The sequence below is a fragment of the Ovis canadensis genome, chromosome 8 (genome assembly GCF_042477335.2).
Source record: "Ovis canadensis isolate MfBH-ARS-UI-01 breed Bighorn chromosome 8, ARS-UI_OviCan_v2, whole genome shotgun sequence".
Lineage (NCBI taxonomy): Eukaryota > Metazoa > Chordata > Mammalia > Artiodactyla > Bovidae > Ovis > Ovis canadensis.
In genome coordinates, this window is record NC_091252.1 from 31,876,689 (window position 1) to 31,899,736 (window position 23,048).

At 39.6% G+C, this 23,048-nt stretch overlaps 1 protein-coding gene across 2 annotated transcripts; it reads right to left on the reverse strand.

Moving 5' to 3' along the window:
- Positions 1-1,392: 1,392 nt before the first annotated feature.
- Positions 1,393-16,095, reverse strand: RSPH4A (radial spoke head component 4A). 2 transcript variants are annotated; one of them, XM_069599176.1, is made up of 6 exons: positions 15,271-16,095; positions 10,769-11,003; positions 8,169-8,909; positions 6,476-6,626; positions 4,451-4,568; positions 1,393-2,596 (listed from the first exon to the last, which is right to left on the reverse strand). In XM_069599176.1, the coding sequence occupies exons 1-6, from the start codon at positions 16,056-16,058 to the stop codon at positions 2,368-2,370; spliced, it is 2,262 nt and encodes a 753-aa protein (XP_069455277.1). In that variant the 5' UTR covers positions 16,059-16,095; the 3' UTR covers positions 1,393-2,367. The 2 variants fall into 2 exon arrangements, with proteins under 2 accessions (XP_069455277.1, XP_069455278.1); XM_069599177.1 differs by lacking the exon at positions 6,476-6,626 and having other exon boundaries at positions 2,490-2,596; positions 15,271-16,070.
- Between the last annotated feature and the right edge of the window lie 6,953 nt (positions 16,096-23,048).

A 23,048-nucleotide genomic window follows, 5' to 3' on the forward strand; every position in this document is an offset into this window, starting at 1 on the left:
TAATTAGTTTGATTTCCAAAATATTTTATAGTTTTGTGAGACAAATACTGTTATTAGCCCTGTGAGGAAGCTGAAACTTGCGAGATTAGTAATTTGCCCAAGAAAGTGGCCCTAATCTAAGATGTGAACCCAGACTGTCTCACCTCCAAGCTCTTACCATTATAGCATTCTGCTTTATTCTGTTATTATTATATATGTAATGAAATTCCCTCCTCACTAGATAGAAAGAACCTTAATACTTCATAGGCATAATTCTGAAAAGAGTAATTTGCTTTTGTTAAATATTTACACTCTTATATAACTGTGAGAGTCTTATGTTTAATGTGTCCTGTAAGAAGGAATCTTTCAGTTTCATGTTAGGATTGCCAGTTAAGGTTGAAGCAAGAATCTTATTCTGGCCAGTTTTAAGCAGAAGAGAATTCGTTCAAATTATCAGACGTTCACAGAATCCACAGGTAACTAGGGAGCTACTCTAGAACAAAGGCAACAGTTGAGGCTAGAATATGGCCTAATACAGCAGGGGCAATCAGGTTAGGAGTTGGGGTAGAATGTCTGCTTAGATTTCAGATTCCAGAGAGAGCACATCTGATTAGCATGTGACTGACTGTCTGCCATGGGTCAGAGGCCCTTTCTCAGAAGGAAATCTGGGTAGATGAAAAAAGAGATATTAAAAAGGAGAAGCAGTAAGGGGCTGCTACCCCATTAAAAAATGAACAAGAACTTACTTGAATGAAGTTCTATGAATATTATCTATTGTATTAAATACTAAGTGTTGTACTCCTGGAATGAATAGTATTGCCAATTGGAAAATTCTGGAAAACCTCCTTTCTAATATTGTCATTCAGACTGGTAAACAGATTTCCACTCTCTATCCCCATGCAGTTATGGTGCTTCATGCCCTCATTATCTCTTACCTAGACCGCGTAATATCCTCCTAACTGGTCTGCTTGTCTTGATCCTCTGTCAGTCCATCTTCCACATAGAAGCCAAATTGTTCTAAAATACAAATACGATTTTGTGACTGCCTAGTTGAGTCCCCTTCATTGCTCATGGTTAAAATCCAAACTTCCTACACAATCTGGGCTCTGCTTACCTCTTCAGTTTCATCTGTCACCATGCACAAAGTTTCACTCCTTTCAGCCTAAAGTCCTTTGCCAAAGTACAGCTGGCGCTGCCTAGGACCCTTTCCCCCTTAGTTCTCCTCTAGGAAGGGCTTCCTCTTAGAAGTGCTTCCTGAACGGCTCAAGTTTGGATTAAATACACCTAAGAATTTGATAAGCAGTGTTACTCGAAGATAAGATCACTGATCTGCAAACCACCAGTCTATGACAAGAACATTACAGAAACTACAATTACTGATACTTTTATTTTACACAGATAATGACCATGGAGTAGAAGGGTTTTTTATTTTTATTTTTTAATTGGTTCTTCACCACAGGGCTTGACACTGTACTATGGCATAATATTTGTATCACAAAATATTTACCTCCTTGAATGTAAGTAAGCTCCTAAGATTTCTGAAGCAATGCCTAGTATTTAACAGTAGCCTTGGAGTGCCAGGGATATAGGACTTAAAGATACTTTTTCAGTGAATAAAAATAACTAGTTTTAGAAAAGCAGTGATAGAAAATATCAGTCTGAAGTCTTTTGATGTCCCAGCTAGCCATCTCTGCAAATAGTTTTTCCCCAAATCAGATAAAACCAATTTCCATACGATGAAAGAAGAGTTACATTGAGAAGTTTCTTTAAGAAGTAACAGGTAAAAGCTAAAAAATTTGAATGTTCCTACAGTCTTGGAGCAGGTAATAGAATTGTATACCCTCTCCACACAGAGGGTTGGGGGGAATAGATAGATAGATAGATGTTTATACATACAGTATTTGCAGTAGTATCACAAATTGCTGAAGAACACATGCTCTAACTTAGTTATCAATATTTTTGGTCTCAGTATTCCTTGACACTCAAAAAATATTTAATCCCCCCAAGTAGCTTTTGTGGGGTGTATATTACCTTGTTTGCCTATTGGAAATTCAACCTGAGGCTTAAAAAGTACATATTCGGTTAGCTGAAGCCATCAAAACAGTAATTTACAATATTGTAAAGTAACTAGCCTCCAATTAAATAAATTTAAAAAATAATAAAAAAAGATGATTTTTTTTTTAAAAAAGAAAATGTCATTTCACCTCTGAAAAATCTATTGAGCATCTTTCTAAAAGTACATATTGATAGTTCCAAATGTGAAATTCCAAATTTTTATTTTCAGAGAATGACATTTTACACATGAATAGTAATTTATATATATAAGTCAGTCCCAAATAAGGAATATGTGTGTATCGGTCTCATAAGACTGGGCTAATTCTACTTGTATTAGTCATAATCATCTTCCTCTTCCTCAGTTTCTTCATTCTCCTCTGTTGAATTTGCTGCTGCTTCTTGTGCAGCCCTGAAGGCCTGCTCCTCCTCCACAGTAGGATCATCCATTTCCGTAATTTCTGGTCCACTGGGGTACTCTTGATAAACAGCTGGGGGAACTGGAGGTGTATAGCTGTCTGGACTGTATTTATGACCCCAGCCTATGTAGAAATTTTCAAACTTTCTGTAATTTAAAAATAAAATGTAGATCATATAAGTTTTCAGTAAGAAAAACTTATCCTTTTCTGTGAGAATAAAGTACTTAAGAGTATCATAGTCCCATAATGTTAAAACAGTACAGTATATTTAAAATGCATTAGAGATGAAACATCCCTAAATGATTCTTCTACCACAGGGAGCTGTGTGTGTGTGTGCTCAGTTGTGTCCGACTCTTTGCGACCCCGTGTACAGTAGCCCGCCAGGTTCCTTTCTGTCCATGGGATTTCCCAGGCAAGAATACTGGAGCTGGTTGCCATTACCTCTTCCAGGGGATCTTCCCGACCCAGGGATTGAACCCACATCTGCACTGGCAGGATTCTTTACCACGCACAACCTGGGAAGCCCACAGGGGGTTACTATGAGCCAAACTGCTCAAGCTGGGTAAGAAAACATAGTCAAAATGTACCTTACACCTGAACTGAACCACAGCCTTTGATCTTTTAATTATTTTCAGAAAAACAGCTAAGTTAAAGGTTGCATACATTCTTTAGAGTTAGGAAGAAGTAAGAAGTTGCCAATCTAGCAAACTTGGCTGCATGAGGATTTGGGCTTGTGGTTAGAAACCTATCATGATTTTTCAGGTCCAGCCTTAGGCAATCACAAAAGCTTTCCCTGGTAGACCTCATGGAGAAAAGTGCTCTCTCCGCAACAGATGGTGCAGAGCCAGTGCACTGCAGTCGCAGAGGAGTTGTGGGCAAGGACTCTGGCCCCTCTGGCCTGTCATGCTCTTGATAGAATTGTGTTTCTGGCTCAGGTGCCTTTATTCCCAAGCCTCTTTATCTGGGGCCTTCAGCAGAAGTCTTCAGGTCCCTCTGCCAAGGCTTCCTAATGGGGGTTGAGTAAGAGAAAAGGAGAACTTATAGATGCTTTCCCCTACTCTGACTCAGTACCCAGTCGTTTTTTGGTTTTGTTTTTTATTTTTGGTGTTATGGCATGTGGGATCTAGTTCCTTGACCAGGGATCAAATCTGGATCCCCTGTTGTGGCAGCTCAGAGTCTTAACCGCTGAACCACCAGGGAAGTCCCAGTACCCAGTGCTTTTCCCTAGCCCTCCCCACCTTCCTCTGGTCGCAGGTTCATAAAACTGCAAAAGCCTTATGTGGAGGACTTCCTTGTCAGTGGGATGCCCTCACAACTGTGCTGACCCATCTGACCTTCCACCAGTGTGCCGTTCCACGTGGGCAAATGGAATGAGGTGGCGGACAGCAAGTAGAATCAGTGCTTCAACTTGCTTATGCCATCACAGTAAGTGATTAAAGGCTTGAAAACACTTTCATTTTTGATCTCATAGCTACTCTGACATTTGACCACTCAGTTCTCCAGCTCAGCCAAGCTTCTGACCCTAGGTTATTAAGTAAGAAATGGAAGCATAAGACAAATGGAAGTATATGCTCTGGGTGACCAAAGGACATTGACTATCCTCTTATCCTAATTCTCTTGAAAGTGATAGCCTAAACATACATATTTTAAATTATCTTTTCTCAAGATAACTAACAAAAATAAGACTCAATTTAACACTGCTTAGAATTACCTCCATGAAATGATTATCAATTACTCAAATAACCATAGAATAAAAAACATTTTAGCTCCATAAATTGGATAATTCAGATAAAAACACAGAAGTCTGAATTACTCTAATGTTATGAATTTGATGCTTTGTTTTATAAGATGGATGTTGTTTGAATTCATCTTATGCCATTACAGACTTTACATGCCAAAGAAGAGTTAAAACAGTAGTAACTTAACATTCCAGTGATAACTTATAATTTCCATAAGTTAAATCATCAAAATAACAGGCTTACACGTGGGCACATACTTACTTGCCATTGGAAAAGGCGTATGCTCCAGGCCAAAGGTTGGATCTAAGGACTGCAATCGCATATTGAGGAATGAGATTTGAGGATAACCGTGTTGTCCAAGGCGATGTATTCTGGATCTCTGTAAACCAAAGAGAAATTCAAAATAGATTTAACTCCTAAATAGACAAGCATATACTATGCAACAGAAAAGCTATATTTATATACCTTAAAACACACACACACTTGACATAGAAAAGTTAAAACATCTGTTTAACATAGAATCAGGAGGGTACTATTTGAACATTGTGGAACAATGAAATTTGAAAAAAAAAAGTGTATTTATATACATTTGTCTGTGTTTAGATATGTACATTTGAACAACAGAGTAAATAAGTTTTACCAAGGGAAAGGAGGCCTGTGCGGTAGAGGGAAAAATACGTGATGATCAAATCAGTATTATGAAAGAGAGCTAGGGTTTGGAGTATGAACACTCCAAAACTGAATAATAAAAAAAGAAGAATATGAGAACAATAGTATATTGGAAAAAAATAGTACTTCATGATATTTTACTCTATGTCATGTGTTTTGATCTGTAGAATGCAAAACAAGTATTTTAAAAAAAGATAACTGTCAGCATTTCTAGTAAGAGAGCCAACTTATGTTTCCCCTCTGTAATACACTCCTGCAACCTCTGTCCTAGAAAGTTCTTTGTGGGGCTGGCCACGTTACATTCTTTACTGCCACCATTAACTACAGTATGTGTGTGTGCGTGTGTAATGGTTTCCCCCACTATCCAAAAGTAGAGCGCTCCTATGAAACCTTTTGTAAGCTGAAATGACATAGAGCAAAGAAGCAATTACCTTAGGACACATCTTGCTAATAGATTGCCAAGATAAACAGATAAAGCACAGAAGCTCCAAACACAATTCAAAGCAATGACAACTTGATGCTGAGTGTAGTTCCTGGGAAAGGAGCTTGGAGGTGCTGCTCTGACAGCTTGAAGTGTGTGCTGCTCTATAACTGCTCACTGCAAAAATGCTGAACATTACTTTTGTTTTGCCTTTTTAAAAAAATTTCTATCAGTGAAAAATGGTACTAATGTAGTTCTCTCATAAAAGCAAAGTGCTGTAAAGTGACTTTTTGAAAAGCCAGAATTACCTGTGTATATATTCATATACAGGTTTCCCTCATAGCTCAGTCAGTAAAGAAGCTGCCTGCAATGTAGGAGACCCCGGTTTGATGCCTGGGTCAGGAAGATCCCCTGGAGGAGGGCACGCACTCCAGTATTCTTGCCTGCAGAATCCTCATGGTCAGAGGAGCCTGGTGGGCAATGCCCAAGGGGTCACAAAGAGTCGGACACGACTGAGCAACTTTGCATGCAGCATGTCACCATGCCAAGATCTTATGTTATTTGGACTATATTCCCCACACCTTACATTTCATAGCCATGAGTGATTTATCTTGTAACTAGAAATCTGTCTCTCCTAATCTCCCTCACCTAATTCTCTCATCCCCCCACAATATAGTATTTTCTAATTAAGGCATGTACATTTTTTAGATACTATGTTATTGTACACTTAATAGACTGCAGTAGAGTGTAAACATAACTTTTATGTGCACTGGGAAACCAAAAAGTTGACTCATTTATTATAATATTCACATTTTCTGCAGTGGTCTGGAATCTGTCTTACAATATCTCCAAGATATGCTCGTAAATGGGCTTCCCTGGTGGCTCAGAGGGTAAAGCGTCTGCCTGCAATGAGGGAGACCGGGGTTCGATTCTTGGGTCGGGAAGGTCCCCTGGAGAAGGAAATGGCAACCCACTCCAGTATTCTTGCCTGAAAAATCCCATGGACAGAGGAGCCTGGTAGACTACAGTCCATGGGGTTGCAAAGAGTTGGACACGACTGAGCGACTTCACTTTCACTTTCATGCTCGTATATACGTGTGTACATGTTTATGTATTCCTGTACACACACACACACACATACATATATACATATACATATATGGACACACATACATATGTAGGATATGTAAAATTACCTAAATCTTCAGAGATTGGTGTCAAGAGTGGAGGCCCCACTTCCTGTTCTATGTCATCAAGCTCTTCTCCTTTTTCTTCTTCTTTTTCTTCATCTTCTTCTTCCTCTTCTTCCTCACTTTTTTGTATGGGGTTGAACCAATTACACCGACCCTGGGCAAAAATACTGCAAGATCTAGTGGTCTAATGAGGACCTTAAAATGCCAGAATATTCCTTTGGATTGAAGTAATTATCTGCATGGTGTTCCACTGTGTGGCATATTGACCATTCATTCATTCAATGTATATTTACCAAATGCTATTTTGATCTATGTTATTTCAAGCAAAATATTGTTACAGGGTATTTATATATTAAAATCATTCAAACCTTAGTGAAAAGGTAATAGTGCATTTTACTAATTAATGTGATGGTAAGATACTATTATTATTAATAGCAACAATGTGATAATAAGATTAGGTATGGAGTTTTGGGAGAAGGCAATGGCAACCCACTCCAGTACTCTTGCCTGGAAAATCCCATGGACGGAGGAGCCTGGTAGACTGCAGTCCACGAGGTCACTAAGAGTTCAGACACGACTGAGTGACTTCACTTTCACTTTTCACTTTCATGCATTGGGGAAGGAAATGGCAACCCACTCCAGTGTTCTTGCCTGGAGAATCCCAGGGGCAGGGGAGCCTGGTGAGCTGCTGTCTATGGGGTCACACAGAGTCGGATACAACTGAAGCGACTTAGCAGCATGGAGTTTTGAGATTATAATTTCTCGTTTAATCAACTCAGCTAGAGACATTTAAGAATATCTCTTATCTACATCAAAGTATAGTGAAGATATTCTACCCGTCAACGAGACTGTTTACCAAATTGTTTAAGAGTGTGGACTCTGGATCCATTCTGCTCATTCACATCTGAAACTTATTAGATATGTTACCCTTGTGACATTTTCTAAACTTTCTGCCTTAATTTCCTCATCTGTACAATAAGGAAATGAGTCTTCTATACAAGTGTGAGTTTTAAATGAGCTACTATATATAAAGTACTATTAAAAACTGGCAGAATAGGTTCTATGTAACTACTATATGACACTTTACTTGTTTTTGTTAAAATCTTTTATTGTTCATGCAAAAAAAGTTCCTTGGCTAATAAGAATAGAATAAAAGAACTCTTCCCAAAATTAATGTACCCAATTATATCTAACATATAAAGATAATTTCAGAACACACCTAAACCTGAATTCTTCCATAACTTGCCAAATACCTCATGTGTGCTTAATCACTCAGTTGTGTCCGAATTTTAGCGACCTCATGGACTGTAGCCCACCAAGCTCCTCTGTCCATGGGGATTCTCCAGGCAAGAATATTGGAGTGGGTTGCCATTCCCCCCTCCAGGGGATCTTCCCAACTCAGGGATCAAATCCTGGTCTCCCACATTGCAGGCAGATTCTTTACCAGCTGAGCCACAAGGGAAGCCCAAATAAAATGAAGCCCATTTTACTTCCATTTGGAAATAAAATCTGTTTGAAGATCCTGGGTCTAAACAACTTGGCAATTATGTACTACTTTGTGTTTAGATTTTTCAATTGTCTCTGTCTTTGTCTACAGTCTGAAGGCCTTTGTCTTGAATATACTGTGTGCATTATAGACAGAATTTAATACATATTTACTGACTAGCTGATAGTCTGAGAATTGCAAAACCCCTACCTGAGGGAGGATATGTTGTACATGATGAACCCAATTGGATAGGGATTCCACCAGATCAATCACTTGGATGCCTTCAAAATCAGGGTTTTCTTCAAAGCTATCTTGCCCACTTTCTATTTCTTCTTCCTCTTCTCCTTCTTCCTCACCAAAATGATAGAATCCTAGAGGGCTGACATGGGTCCCTGCTGAAATTCTGGCAATTTGTGCTCGTAAGTAATTACTCTCATTTCCTGGGAAGGGTGGGTAGCTTATAATGGGAGTATCCAATCGCCCAGTGAAAAACTTCTTGATTTTTCTTGCAATAACGATTTGCGCAGGTGTCACTGCTGGTAACTTCACCCATGGTCTTCCTGGTTCATTGCAAACAAAATAGACATATTTGTTGGCACCTGTTCTGCTTTCTTCTTTTGGAATAGCCTGTGGGGCCTTGTAAAAGGGCCTTGGTAATTCATCTGCATCGTCTTCATCAGCTTCACTATCTCCATTGTCCCTCTCTTCAGGTACGTCTTCCTCTTCCACCTCCTCTTCATCTTCTCCCTCACGGAATTCCACTTCAGCTACAATATAATTCATTTCCAGACCTAAGATCTTGCCCCAGAAACGACATTTTTGGATTGGGTGGGTGTCAGTAAGCTGCTTGAGGGCAAGAAATATGCGGTAAGTCTCATCTGTGCCCAAACCAACTCCAGCTTGTTCAAAATAAAAAGCTGATTCCATTATGTTTGGAAGAGCATGTTCTGCCTAGGAATACAAGCACTGTGATTAATATTTTATCCATAAGACAACTGCTTGCAACCCAAAGACTTAATACAATCCCTATAAAAATGACCTTTTTCATAGAACTAGAACAATTAATACTAAAATTTATTTGGAGCTACAAAGACCCAGAATAGACAAAGTAATCCTGAGGGGAAAAAAAAGTTGGAGGTATAACCCTCCCAGACTTCAGACAATACTACAAATGCTATTATAATCCAAATAGCATGGTATTGGCACAAAAATAGACAAATAGATCAATGAAACAGAATAGAGCACCTAGAAATAAACCTGTGTACCTATGGTCAATTAATCTGCAACAAAGGAGGCAAGAATAGTGTACAGTGGAGAAAGGACAATCTCTTCAGTAAGTGAATTTGGGAAAGCTGGACTGCTACATACAAATAAGTGAAATTAGAAATTTCCCTCACACCATCTACAAAAATAAACTCAAAATGACTTAACAACCTAAATGTGAGTCATGACACCATAAAACTCCTAGAACAGAACATAGGCAAAACATTCTCAGACATAAATCATAGCAATATTTTCTTAGATCAGTCTCCAAAGGCAAAAGAAATAAAAGCAAAAATAACAAATATTTGATCCCCACATGCTGTTTGTCCCCAGACTTGTCCATAACCAAATGTTTTGAGTAAGATATTTTTAGAAAAGATCAGCTAATGTGAAGTCCTTGACACCTATCACTCGTCCCTTCTATATATCTCGCTGCATCATTTGTGTCTCCTTATGAAGGCTACAGAGCTCTAGAGGGTTTGTGTGTGTGTTTACTAAGCTGCTTCAGTCATGCCAACTCTTTGTGACCCTATGGACTGTAGCCCTCCAGGCTCCTCTTACCATGGGATTCCCCAGGCAAGAGTATTGGAGTGGGTTGCCATGCCCTTCTCTAGGGGATCTTCCCAAGCCAGATATCTAACTCGTGTCTCTTAGGTCTCCTGTACTGGCAGGCGGGTTCTTTACCATTAGTTCCATGTGGTATATCCCTACCCGACCTATCTTTCCTTGACTGAATTCTGCGTCCTTTTTTGAACATATCTTACTCCAAACATCAAATTTGCAAGTATGTAGACAGTTTTAAATAGCCTAACAGTAATGGAACATAGAAGCTTGATAGATGTACAGTATAAATTACTCAGTAGAATAAATTGCAAATATGCAGGCATTTAGGAAACAAAGCGGATACTGATTTGAAATATTTGAAGGTAAAATTTCTGTAATACAGCTGATTTCATTCTTGAATGATAGCTTGTAATCTCTGTCACCAACTTTCTCTGTAAATATTTTTAACAATTTATCTTTGGGGATTAAAAGAAATCTTTTATTTCTCTCCTATTATGTCTCATTGACATAATATACATACTGTCAAGTTACAATATGAAGAAGTAGCCTTGGAAGAAAATGCAAATGACATTAGAAACTCTTTACATTTTTCCAGTAAATTAAAGGGGAAAATACGCATCTTGATTTAAAGCCAAATTTTAAATTATGTGCCATTTTTTCATTCATTCAACAATACTCAATAAGAAACAGCTATGAACTCAGGCTGTCCCAGGCACTTTGGAAAATATAAAAGATGAAGAAAACATTTTCACAGATACCAAGGAGTTTAGCCCCACAAACATAAAATAGCTATATCTGTGAAATACTAAAACACAATGTGAAAACATAAGAAACTCTAACCAAGGAAATGAGTGGTGTGAAATGAGGTTGCAAATACTATTTAGTAAGCTATAAAAATGCAGTGGGTATGAATTTAAAGCCACACCCCATTCACCTCAAAAAACCCATAAGATTGACCTATTCAAATTTACAGAGTGACTTACTATTTCATCTTCCAGTTCTTGGTCAGCTCCTTCTAAATTTCCCTGAAGAAAAAGAGTTTTCTGTTTCTCTGCCATTTCATAGGTTGGAAGCATCTCATTCTCATTTTGGAGTGTATCTAATTTTTTACTAAAATGTTCCATCTTGACATCTTGGCTAATATTTTCAATGATGTCCACAGCATTTTCAGGACGCTTATCTAAGACCTTGGTCAGCATTTCAGAAAGATGATCATATCTACCCGAAAAGAGAAAATTCCAAATAATATCCCTGTCTAAAGCATTTGAAGAAATAATTTCATACATATTCACTGGGTTTTTAGGAAACTTCAGCAACCTAAAGACTTGAGAGATTTTTAGTGGAGAAACTCAGTAACTTTTACCACTGCCAAGAATAACTTATCTTAGAACTTTTTAAGAAATTCCTTCAATATGATATGAATATTTAACTTATTAAAGAAAAACACACTGCAGCAAGATACATGTTCTACATCAGCTACAATTTTTACTTTTTATTTCATATCAAAATCTCTCAGTTATGTATTTAAAAGTAACTAAGCTTATTTTTCATTCTTTTAACATAACTTCTTTCCCATCCCTCTTTCCTACCCCTCATCAAATACAACTTGATTTTTAAATACAGCTGACTCTTAAGATCAATTCTCTTTTCACATTTCCTAAGCCAGTTATATACTTCAGTGTTTTTAGACCTACAAGAAATACATTTCACATTGTAACCCCAACCCACCCCCCTACACACAAACGGAGAGAAAAATGTCATCTGATGTTATTCACGTTTATTAAAATGTGATGCACTCTAATATTTTTTGTCCTTTTCTGTTAAAACCACTGCTGTAGCTTTTTATTTCATAACTGAGTTAGTGAAGCTGCCTCTAACTTCTCTATTGATTCATTAATTAATCTCTGCTGCTGCTGCTAAGGCACTTCAGTCATGTCCGACTCGGTGTGACCCCATAGACAGCAGCCCACCAGGCTCCCCCGTCCTTGGGATTCTCTAGGCAAGAACACTGGAGTGGGTTGCCATGTCCTTCTCCAATGCATAAAAGTGAAAAGTGAAAGTGAAGTCGCTCAGTCATGTCTGACTCTTAGTGACCCCATGGAATGCAGCCCACCAGGCACCTCCATCCATGGGATTTGCCAGGCAAGAGAACTGGAGTGGGGTGCCATTGCCTTCTCTAATCTCTCATTAATTCATTATATTTTACACATAACTGCTAGGAGGTGCTTTTTAAGATACCAGTTTTTCAATGTGAAATTTATTGCTGAAGAACCCAAAAATGCCTGTCAAACTGCTCTCAGGAGAGATAGAAATTCCTCTGTCCGGTTTGAGGACTTGCATAAATTACCTCTCTGGTGGATAATCACTGTCTCTCTCCACTTTCATTTCTAATAATTAGTTCAGTTAGAATGTCTGCCCAGCAAGGTAAATGTCTGTCCAGCATCTTGTTGCTGTCTGACTTGAGAGCCTTTGCTTGTCGTGTCCTATACATATTTTTCTCAAGAAATGATTTAAAATACAATTAATCCTCAAAGCCTTACCATTCAGGTTATTCCTGAAACTGTTCCTCAGTGTGGACTGGGCCTTTCTAAGATCACTGATACACTGTGGTGTAACTGTGTATAATACATATTTCTCTCTCTTTTTTTTTTAGTTTTTTATTTTTTAAATTTTAAAATCTTTAATTCTTACATGCGTTCCCAAACATGAACCCCCCTCCCACCTCCCTCCCCACAACATCTCTCTGGGTCATCCCCATGCACCAGCCCCAAGGATGATGCATCTGCAGTAGGTTCTTCCAGGGCTGAAATTAGGTTTTTGTTTATTGTTTTAATATATCTCCTTTCTTATTATAGTGAAACAAAATGGATGTTCAATAAATTCCTATTTTAACCTGCCCTAGTTATTTAATTCTTTCTTTAATATCTGTATTTGTCTAATGGATCTTAAGAATGTCAAAGAAAAATAGGTAAATTATAGGCACAACCAATGTGATGGACAGTTTGCAAATATTATATATGAAGAATATCTTCTTCTTTCTCCAAAAATTGCTATTTTTATAAATGAACAGAAATGTTATGACTGGCAGAAAAGAAGGAAGCAATCTTTTTTGCAGGCTTTTTATTCAACAATATGAAAACCAGTTTTGTATTTTAGTCAACATTGTTTTAACTGCAATAAAAAATAGCTTTCATGGTTGTTAAATAATAGCTGTATATAAGATATGGAGTTTAGTTCCTCTTTAATGAGCCATTTTTAACTACAGGCTATAAAGCACTTAGAAAGTAATAGTGAATATTATGGATGGTATTCATTTACCACCTCAGAGACTTAGCATTTGGACGCTAAATTAAATTTAGCTATTTAAGTAATGTCAGTTATAAAATAATTCAGTAAAAGAAAATTTCCCATTTTATGTTTTGTATTCAGTTTTAAATTGTGAACTTTCAAGTATTTATAATGAGCTTTTTTGACATTTTATCAAAGTTTGTAAATTCTTGCTTGTTATTTAACCTAGAGAATTGTGATAAGAAGTTTATATCAGCAATGCAAGTAGAATCCAGCAAATCACATCCCTGAAGTTTAAGTAAATTGTAGTTAAAGACAGTAATTTATAAATAATATTTTAATTTGGGTTTGTGAAGGCTTCTCACATTATATATTAACTGATATCTTATTCTTCAGACTTTAAGATTATACTTCATATTTTTAAAAGCCAAATAATAGCTTTTTTTACAACTTTGCCACATACGTATATTGAATGGCACTCATTTAATGTTTGCTGACTAATCAGGAGGCATCTCAGCAAATTGTTTTGGGGATTGTTGTCATTGTTTAGTCGCTAAGTTGTGTTCAACTCTGTTGCGACCCCATGGTCCGTAACCCGCTAGGCTCCTTCTGTCCATGGGATTTACCGGACAAGAATACTGGAGTGGGTTGCCATTTCCTTCTCCAGGGGATCGCCAGGAGATCCCAACCCAGGAATTGAACCTGCATCTCCTGCATTGTCAGATGAGTTGTTTACCGCTGAATCACCAAGGAAGCCCCCATGTTGAGAATTAACTAGATTTAAAAGGTTTAGATTGTGTCTCCTGTACTGCCATTAATTAATTAATTCTTTAGTCAGTAAATAGCTGATAACACTGTGCTAGGCATTAAATATATAGTGGTGTTCAAAACTCAAATGGTCCCTGTACTCGGGACCTGCACTTTAGTGGGAGAGTCAAACATTAAATATAAGTCTGTAAGTCTCTATACAATTATAAATGACCTTAAGTACTATGAAGGAAAGAGCAGGCAGCTATAATAGAGCTCTATGGAAGCTGATTCCTAAGATGTGAAGACAGCCAGCAAAGACTAAGGAGGACTTAGGGAAGAAGCCACTGGGCCAAAGCAGCAACACTGGAACTGACGAGGCCATGTGGCTGAAGCATAGTGATAGAGGAAAGGGAAGAGTCAGAGAGTGTTGTAGCCAGAGAAATGTTGAGCAAATTAATTTTTCCATGATTAGTCCCCTCATTTAAAAAGCAAGCGGATTATATTAGATGTTTTCTCAAGTCCCTTCTAGCCCTGTAATTTTGTTGACCCTATGATTATGTAACCCTGGAAGCAAGAACCTCTAGAAATCTGGACTCAATGATGAGATCTGAATCTTAGCTATAACAGGATGGTCAGAAAATTCTGGGTCATTGGTTACCACATTTTACAAGAGATCTGGATAAAATGGCATGCACTTGGGGTGGCCTGTATAGCAAGGAATTCTCCTGATTTGCCTCGGACTGAGGAGTTTCTCAGGATGCCATGCTTAGTTGGGACAGCCCCAGGTGAAGCAGGTAATTTATCACTCCAGCACTGGCCTGGGTAGGGACTTGAAACCACACCATGCAAGCACTGAGAATGCTTAGATTTTGGTAGACAGTCGGTTTTAATAAGCATCCTGGCAAGACACTTTCAATGGCACCTCACTCCAGTACTCTTGCCTGCAAACTCCCATGGACGGAGGAGCCTGGTGGGTGCAGTCCATGGGGTCGCTAAGAGTCAGACATGACTGAGCGACTTCACTTTCACCTTTCACTTTCATACATTGGAGAAGGAAATGGCAACCCACTCCAGTGTTCTTGCCTGGAGAATCCCAGGGACGGGGGAGCCTGGTGGGCTGCCTTCTCTGGGGTCGCACAGAGTCGGACACGACTGAAGCGACTTAGCAGCAGCAGTAGCAGAGATACTTTATGGTTTCTTTCAAACCCCAGATTCCATAATTCCTAGAGTTTATTTCTGTGTATCTAGGATCTTTAAAGAAGCTAAAAGAAACTCCACCAGTGACCTGTCTTGAGTCCTACAATACAAAGAGTTATGAAGTCACTCTCTCACTAATTCAGACTTTTCAGATATATTTTCATTCACCCACAGAAGCACATCCTCACACAAAGATAATCATACCCCTCCCTTTGCCAGTTTTTCCTCTCTCTTTTCCTCCAAGACTTACAGATTTAAGCCCGACTTGCTGCTGGTCTTCAGTAGGTAAGCCTTAGTATTTTGAACGGCAATCTCAAGCACGCTGGGGGTCACTTCAGAAGCCCCAGACTCAGGCTGATCTAGATGATAGTTACTGTTTGAGTCATCTTCTTGAAAAATGTCAAATCTCAGCTCTTTCTGTTTAGAGGTGTGGTCACTCACATCCCTCAGTTCATACAGGGGATATTTAGTTTGCTGAGACTGATGAAAGTTGTTTCCCTTTGACTGACATGTTTGATGAGGAGTTGATCCACCTTTATCAGATAATTGTCCCAAATGGCCAAAATGAGGTGTCTCAGCTTCAGAAATAACACTAGTGGTCTTGTCTGACTGCCATGGTGCCATAAAGTCCTGCCTGGCCAGAGCCAGGGGAGAAAGAGTGGAAGGGAGCTCCTGAGATGAGGAAGATGGAAATGATGCGCGTGGTCCTACGAGGTCATCCGCAGGTCGATCCGGCGTTCTGGCTCCAGAGAGGGGCATTCTAGGAGGGCTGCTCCTGGTCTGGAGTCCAGTTTCTGGCCCCTGCTCCAACTCTAGGGCTTCGGATAACCCAAGCTCAGGATCTTGGGAATTAGTTACCGTTTCTTCCCACGGCCGCCCTGTATTCCCATGTTCTTGGTGTTCTGTTTTTTGGTTGACGGGGATGGAATCTTCCATGGAGGGAGTCAAGAGAAAAAAAAGTTTTGGATGAAGAGGGCGTGCAGATATGGAAGGCAGCAACGCAGGGCACTGGCTTTGCTTAGGTTTGCTAGGCGACATTTGGGTCTGAGTTGCTCTGCAAGCCGCAGCGTCACGTCTCCATAGCAACCCCAGGCTGGGTTCCCCTAAGAGAAACAACGCACACCTGTTGCCGGGAGTCTAGGGAGGAGACCGAGAAGGATGAAAATCCTGGATTTGTGATTTGGTGGAGCCTCTGCTCCTCCAATAGCTCAGCCAATCTAATCTGCCGTCCATCAGGCCCGCCTGGAAACCTGAGAACTGGGCCGACGCAGAGGAGGAGCCCTGGGAGAATTTTCAGGGTCTGGTGCTAATGTTTTGATTCAAATTGAGCGTTGAGGAGTGGGTCTTGCATTAATGGGGGCGGGGGAGAATGCATTTACAGAGCTTGTGTGTGTTTTGGGGAGAGAGTGTGTGTGTGTGTAACGGAGAAGAGACCTGACGGGGGTCAGGGCGAGGTGAAGGCCTTGGAAATCTGGACGTTCAGGTGACAAGGAGACTCCAGTGTGCAGAACTCAGAAATCAGAGTCTCGTTTGTGTCAACCAAACGGGAGACTTTTGGACAATAAACAAAGGAGCCCTGATTTTCCTCTTCTCCCTCCTGTGAAATCTGCCAGATAAGTAGGCAGAAAATTACCTTCAAGGAGAAGATAATGAGAAGGTTACCCTATGTAAATAGATAATTCATGGGTTACCTGTTTTCTAATAACCGAAATTCAAATTAACCCTAAAACTATATTAGTATAATGTAATCTTTCTTTGATAATACACCTGTGATTTCATAATTTTGCAGTATCTAAGGTCATGATTATGACTATTAAGTAATATTATTCCATCTCCAACAAAAAGAATGTATAGAGGATGGAATCATACATACCTGGCTTTGACTAAAAACTGTAAATTAATTAAAGTCTTTCATGTTAATTTGCTCTGTATCTCTCTTTTAAAACAAGCCAATTAATACTTGATATAACTTCTAATTCACAACTTACTGGTCATAAATTCTAACTTCATGAAAGAGCATCATATTTACCACCACCCACCCCAAGTTTAGTGGAGGTTAAAAAGCACAGAACTCCTCTTCAATACTTTGTTCAAAGCTGTGGATCTTTACCCCTCCCAAAATGTATGTGGGTGTGCACACACAGAATGTTGTATGTAATTTCTTCTAGTTCAGGGACTCCTTGAAGTCAGAAGCCCCTGATTAGAGCTCTTGGAATAGATTCTAAAAACAAAATGAAAGGTAAGCTAGAATTATAAATTGGAGATCTTATTTTTTATAATTGGTACAAGGATTGAAGGGAGGGGGGTAGCATTTTTTTTTCCCCTTCATAGTTCTATTCTCTCCACCCTTGAAGCTGTCCAGAAGTGATGGAGGCTTTTTTCTTGGACTGACAAGCCAGAGCAGGATGGTAAGACCAGGAGAAAGGGAGGATAAGGAAGAGTTTTTTGCATCTCTATTCTCAAGAAGTATGTATCTGTGGTTTCTTTTTCTTGTAATGTCTGTCTGGTTTTGTTGTTAGAGTAATTCTGGCTTCATAGAATGAATCAGAAAGTATCTTCTCTGGTTCTGTTTTTTAGAAGAGATTGTAGAGAATTGGTAGAATTCACCTGTGAACCCATCTGGGCTTATTTTTGAAGATTACTAATTATTGATTCAATAGATTCACACACACACACACACATATATGAGGAATTTGTCTATATATATAAGTCTATGTATGTTTTGGCAGACTGATTTTTTCAAGGAATTGGTCCATTTTACCTAAGTTATCAAATTTACAAACCTAGACTTGTTCATAGTATCTTTTATTATCCTTTTAATGTCTGTGGGATCACTAGTAGTATTATATCTTTAATTTTTGAATTAGTAATTGCAACTTCTCTCCTTTTTTTTCTTTTACTTAACCTTACTAGGCCTGGCATGCTGCGATTCATGGGATCACAAAGAGCCAGACACGACTGAGCGACTGAACTGAACTGAACCTTGCTAGAGGCTTATTAATTGATTGACCCTTTCATAGAAATAGTTTTTGGTCTTGTTAATTTTCTGTTTTCAATTTCATTAATTTCTGCTCTAATTTATATTGTTTCTCTTCTTTTGCTTACTTTGAATTTAATTTGCTCCTTTTTTCTAGTTACCTAAGGTGGAAGTTTAGATGATTGAAGCTTAGATGACTTATATGTTTCTTCTTTTCTGATATATGTGTTCACCTATATAAATTTTCCTCTATATACTGATTGTGCTGCATTCCCCAAATTTTGATGTTATATTTTCATTTTCATTTATTTCGAAGTATTTTGAGATTTCTACCTATTTTTCTGTTACTGATTTATAGTTTAATTCCATTGTGGTCTATATGATTTTAATATTTATTTTCTTATATCCTTTAAATTTGTTAAAATGCTTTTATGGCCTAGAATGTGGTCTACCTTGACGAATATTCCATCTGGGCCTAAGCTGCTGCTGCTGCTGCTGTTAAGTCACTTCAGTCGTGTCTGACTCTGTGCAACCCCAAGACGGCAGCCCACCAGGCTCCCCTGTCGCTGGGATTTTCCAGGCAAAGAGCAATGGAGTGGGTTTCCATTTCCTTCTCCAATGCATGAAAGTGACAAGTGAAAGTGAAGTCACTCAGTCATGTTCAAGCCTCAGCGACCCCATGGACTGCAGCCTACCAGGCTCCTCTATCTATGGGATTTTCCAGGCAAGAGTACTGGAGTGGGGTGACATTGCCTTCTCCATTGGGCCTAAGCAGAATGCATGTTCTGCTATTGTTGTATGAAGTAGCCTATAGTTGTCAGTTACAACCTGTTGATTGATGGTATTGTTGACTTTAACTATGTGCCTATTGATTTTCTACTTGCTATATCTGTCTATTCTGATAGAGAAGTGTTGAACTCTACAACTCCACTAGTGGATTCACTTATTTATCCCTGTAACTCTATCAGTATTTGCCTCATGTATTTTGACTTTTTGCTTGTAGGTGTGAAGCCACCAATGATTGTTATGTTTTCTTGCCTGGCGTGCTGCAGTCCATGGGGTCACAAAGAGTCAGAAACAACTAAGTGACTGAACTAAACTGAACTGATGTCTTCTTAGGGGCTTTCTAGGTGGCTCAGTGGTAAAGAACTTGCCTGCAATGCAGGATATACAAGAGATGCAGGTTTGATCCCTGGATCAGGAAGATCCCCTGGAGAAGGAAATGGCAACCCACTCCAGTATTCTTGCCTGGAAAATTCCATGGACAAGCAGAGTCTGGTGGGCTATCATCCATGGGGTCACAAACAGCTGGATATGACTGAGCAACTGAACACATGTCTTCTTAGACGACTGATTCCTTATTATGTGATACCCCTCTTTATCTCTGATAATTTTCCTTGCTTTGAAGTTAGCTTTGTCTGAAATTAATATAGCTGCTCCGAGTTTGAGTGTTAGCATGGCATGCTTGCTCACCCATTTACTTTATCCTATGTGTGTCTTTGGCGATGTTTGTGGCATAAGATTGCGGAGTAGAAGGATGTGCGCTCATCTCCTGTGAGAACTCCAAAACTACAGTTCGCCGCTGAACAACCATTGACTGGAAAATGTTGGATCCCACACACACACATGCAATGTCCAAGGGCAAATGAGAAGCCCCAGCAAGACAGTATGGGGGTGAAATTGCATTTAGAATCAAACCCCTTACCTGCCAGAGACACTCAGAGGGCTCAAACAAACCTTGTGCCCACCAGGACCCAGAGACCCCCTAGAGACTGAGCCAGAACAGTGTTTGAATGTCTCCTGCAAAGGTATGGGTCAGCAATGGCCTGCCACAGGGGCAGGGGCTCTGGGTGCAGTAGATCTGGGTATGGCATAAGCCTTCTTGGAGGAGATTGCCATTAACCCCACCATAGACCCGCCAGAACTTACACAGGACTGAGGAAACAGACTCTTGGAGGGCACAAACAGAACTTTGTGTGCACCAAGACCCAGGAGAAAGGAGCAGTGACCCAACAAGAGACTGACCCAGATTTGCCCGTGAGTGTCCAGGAGTCTCTGGCAGAGGCGTGTGTCCACAGTGGGATGCTGCAGGGTCAGGGGCACTGAGTGCAGCAGTGTGCCATTGAAGGAGGTCACCATTATCTTCATCACTTCCACCATAGTTTGGCCTAGGTCAAAAAACAGGGAGGAACAAAGCCCCACCCATCAACAAAAAATTGGATCAACGATTTACTGAGCATGGCCCCGCCCATCAGAACAAGACCCAGTTTCACCCTCAGTCAGTCTTTCCCATCAGGAAGCTTCCATAAGCCTCTTATCCTTCTCCATCAGAGGGCAGACAGAATGAAAATCACAATTACAGAAAACTAACCAAACTGATCACATGGACCACAGCCTTGTCTAACTCAATGACTATGAGCCATGCCCTGTAGGGCCCTGTAGGGCTCGCCAAGACGGACAGGTCATGGTGGAGAGTTCTGACAAAACATGGTCCAATGGAGAAGGGAATGGCAAATCTGAATCCCCCATGAGCAGCAGGAAAAGGCAAAAAGGACACTGAAAGATGAACTCCCCAGGGCAGTAGGTGTCCAATATGCTGCAGGAGATCAGTTGAGAAATAACTCCAGAAAGAATGAAGAGATGGAGCCAGAGCAAAAAGAATACCTAGCTGTGGATGTGACTGGTGATGGAAGTGAAGTCCGATGCTGTAAAGAGCAACATTACATAGGAACCTGGAATATTAGGTCCATGAATCAAGGCAAACTGGAAGTGGTTGAACAGGAGATGGCAAGAGTGAACGTCAACATTCTAGGAATCAGCAAACTAAAATGGACTGGAATGGGTGAATTTAACTCAGATGACCATTATATCTACTACTGTGGGCAAGAATCCCTTAGAAGAAATGGAGTAACTATCATAGTAAACAAAAGAGTCTGAAATGCAGTACTTGGATGCAGTCTCAAAAATGACAGGATGATCTCTGTTTGTTTCCAAGGCAAACCATTCAATATCACAGTAATCCAAGTCTATGCCCCGAACAGTAATGCTGAAGAAGCTGAACAGTTCTATGAAGACCTACAAGACCTTCTAGCACTAATACCTCCAAAAAATGTCCTTTACACTATAGGGGACTGGAATGCAAAGATAGGAAGTCAAGAGATAACTGGAGTAACAGGCAAACTTGGCCTTGGAGTACAAAATGAGGCAGGTCAAAGGCTAACAGAGTTTTGTCAAGAGAACACAATGTTCATAGCAAACACCCTCTTCCAACAACAAAAGGGAAGACTCTACACATGGATAACACCAGATGGTCAGTACTGAAATCAGATTGATTATATTCTTTGCAGCCAAAGATGGAGAAGCTCTATACAGTCAGCAAAAAAAAAAAAAAAAAAAAAAAGACTGAGAGTTGACTGTGACTCAAATCATGAACTCCTTATTGCCAAATTCAGACTTAAATTGAAGAAAGTAGGGGAAACCACTAGACCATTCAGGTATGACCTAAATCAAATCCCTTATGATTATACAGTGGAAGGGACAAATGGACTCAAGGGATCAGATCTGATCGACAGAGTGCCCAAAGAACTATAGACAGAGGTTCATGGCACTGTACAAGAGGCAGTGATCAAGACCATCCCCAAGAAGAAGAAATGCAAAAAGGCAAAACAGTTGTCTGAAGAGGGCTTACAAATAGCCGAGAAAAGAAGAGAAGTTAAGGCAAAGGAGAAAAGGAAAGATTTACCCATTTGAATGCAGAGTTCCAAAGAATAGCAAGGGGAGATAAGAAAGCCTTCCTCAGTGATCAGTACAAAGAAATAGAGTAAAGCAATAGAATGAGAAAGACTAGAGATCTTTTCAAGAAAATTAGAGATGCCAAGGGAACATTTCATGCAAAGATGGGCACAGTAAAGGACAGAAATGGTATGAACCTAACAGAAGCAGATGATATTAAGAAGAGGTGGCAAGAATACACAGAAGAACTAAACAGAAAAGATCTTCATGACCTCGATAACTATAATGGTGTGATCACTCACCTAGAGCCAGACATCATGGAATGCGAAGTCAAGTGGGCCTTAGAAAGCATCACTACGAACAAAGCTAGTGCAGGTGATGGAGTTCCAGTTGAGCTATTTCAAATCCTGAAAGATGATGCTGTGAAAGTGCTGCACTCAATATGCCAGCAATTTTGGAAAACTCAGCAGTGACCACAGGACTGGAAAAGGTCAGTTTTCATTCTAATCCCAAAGAAAGGCAATGCCAAAGAATGTTCACACTACTGCACAATTGCACTCATCTCACACACTAACAAAGTAATGCTCAAAATTCTCCAAGCCAGGCTTCAACAGTACATGAACTGTGAACTCCTTGATGTTCAAGCTGGATTTAGAAAAGGCAGAGGAACCAGAGATCAAATTGCCAACGTTGGATCATCAAAGAAGTAAGAGAGTTCCTGAAAAACATCTATTTCTGCTTCATCGACTTACGCCAAAGCCTTTGACTGTGTGGATTACAACAAACTGTGGAAAATTCTATAAGAGATGGGAATACTAGACCACCTACCTGTCTCCTGAGAAATCTGTATGTAGGTCGAGAAGCAACAGTTAGAACATGGAACAAAAGGCTGGTTCCAAATTGGGAAAGGAGTACATCAAGGCTGTGTATTGTCACCCAGCTTATTTTACTTATATGCAGAGTACATCATGTGAAATGCCGGGCTGGATGAAGCACAAGAAGGAATCAAGATTGCTGGGAGAAATATCAATACCCTCAGAATGAAGATGACACCACCCTTATGGAAGAAAGTGAAGAACTAAAGAGCCTCTTGATGAAAGTGAAAGAGGAGAGTGAAAAAGTTGGCTTAAAACTCAACATTCAAAAAACTAAAATCATGGCATCCAGGGTCATCACTTCATGACAAATATGTGGGGAAACAATGGAAATAGTGAGAGATGTTGTTTTCTTGGGCTCCAAAATCACTGTGGATGGTGACTTCAGCCATCAAATTAAAAGATTCTTGCTCCTTGTAAGAAAAGCTATGACCAACTTAGACA

Bases quoted from the DNA above. Each gene is read 5' to 3' on its own strand.
- RSPH4A (XM_069599176.1), bottom strand. From the start codon at position 16,058: ATGTCGCCTAGCAAACCTAAGCAAAGCCAGTGCCCTGCGTTGCTGCCT. The intron at 4,569-6,475 runs GTAATTTTACAT...TTTGGTTTACAG, and splicing joins ACCAATCTCTGAAGATTTAG to AGATCCAGAATACATCGCCT. The intron at 2,597-4,450 runs GTAAGTATGTGC...TTTAAATTACAG, and splicing joins TACGCCTTTTCCAATGGCAA to AAAGTTTGAAAATTTCTACA.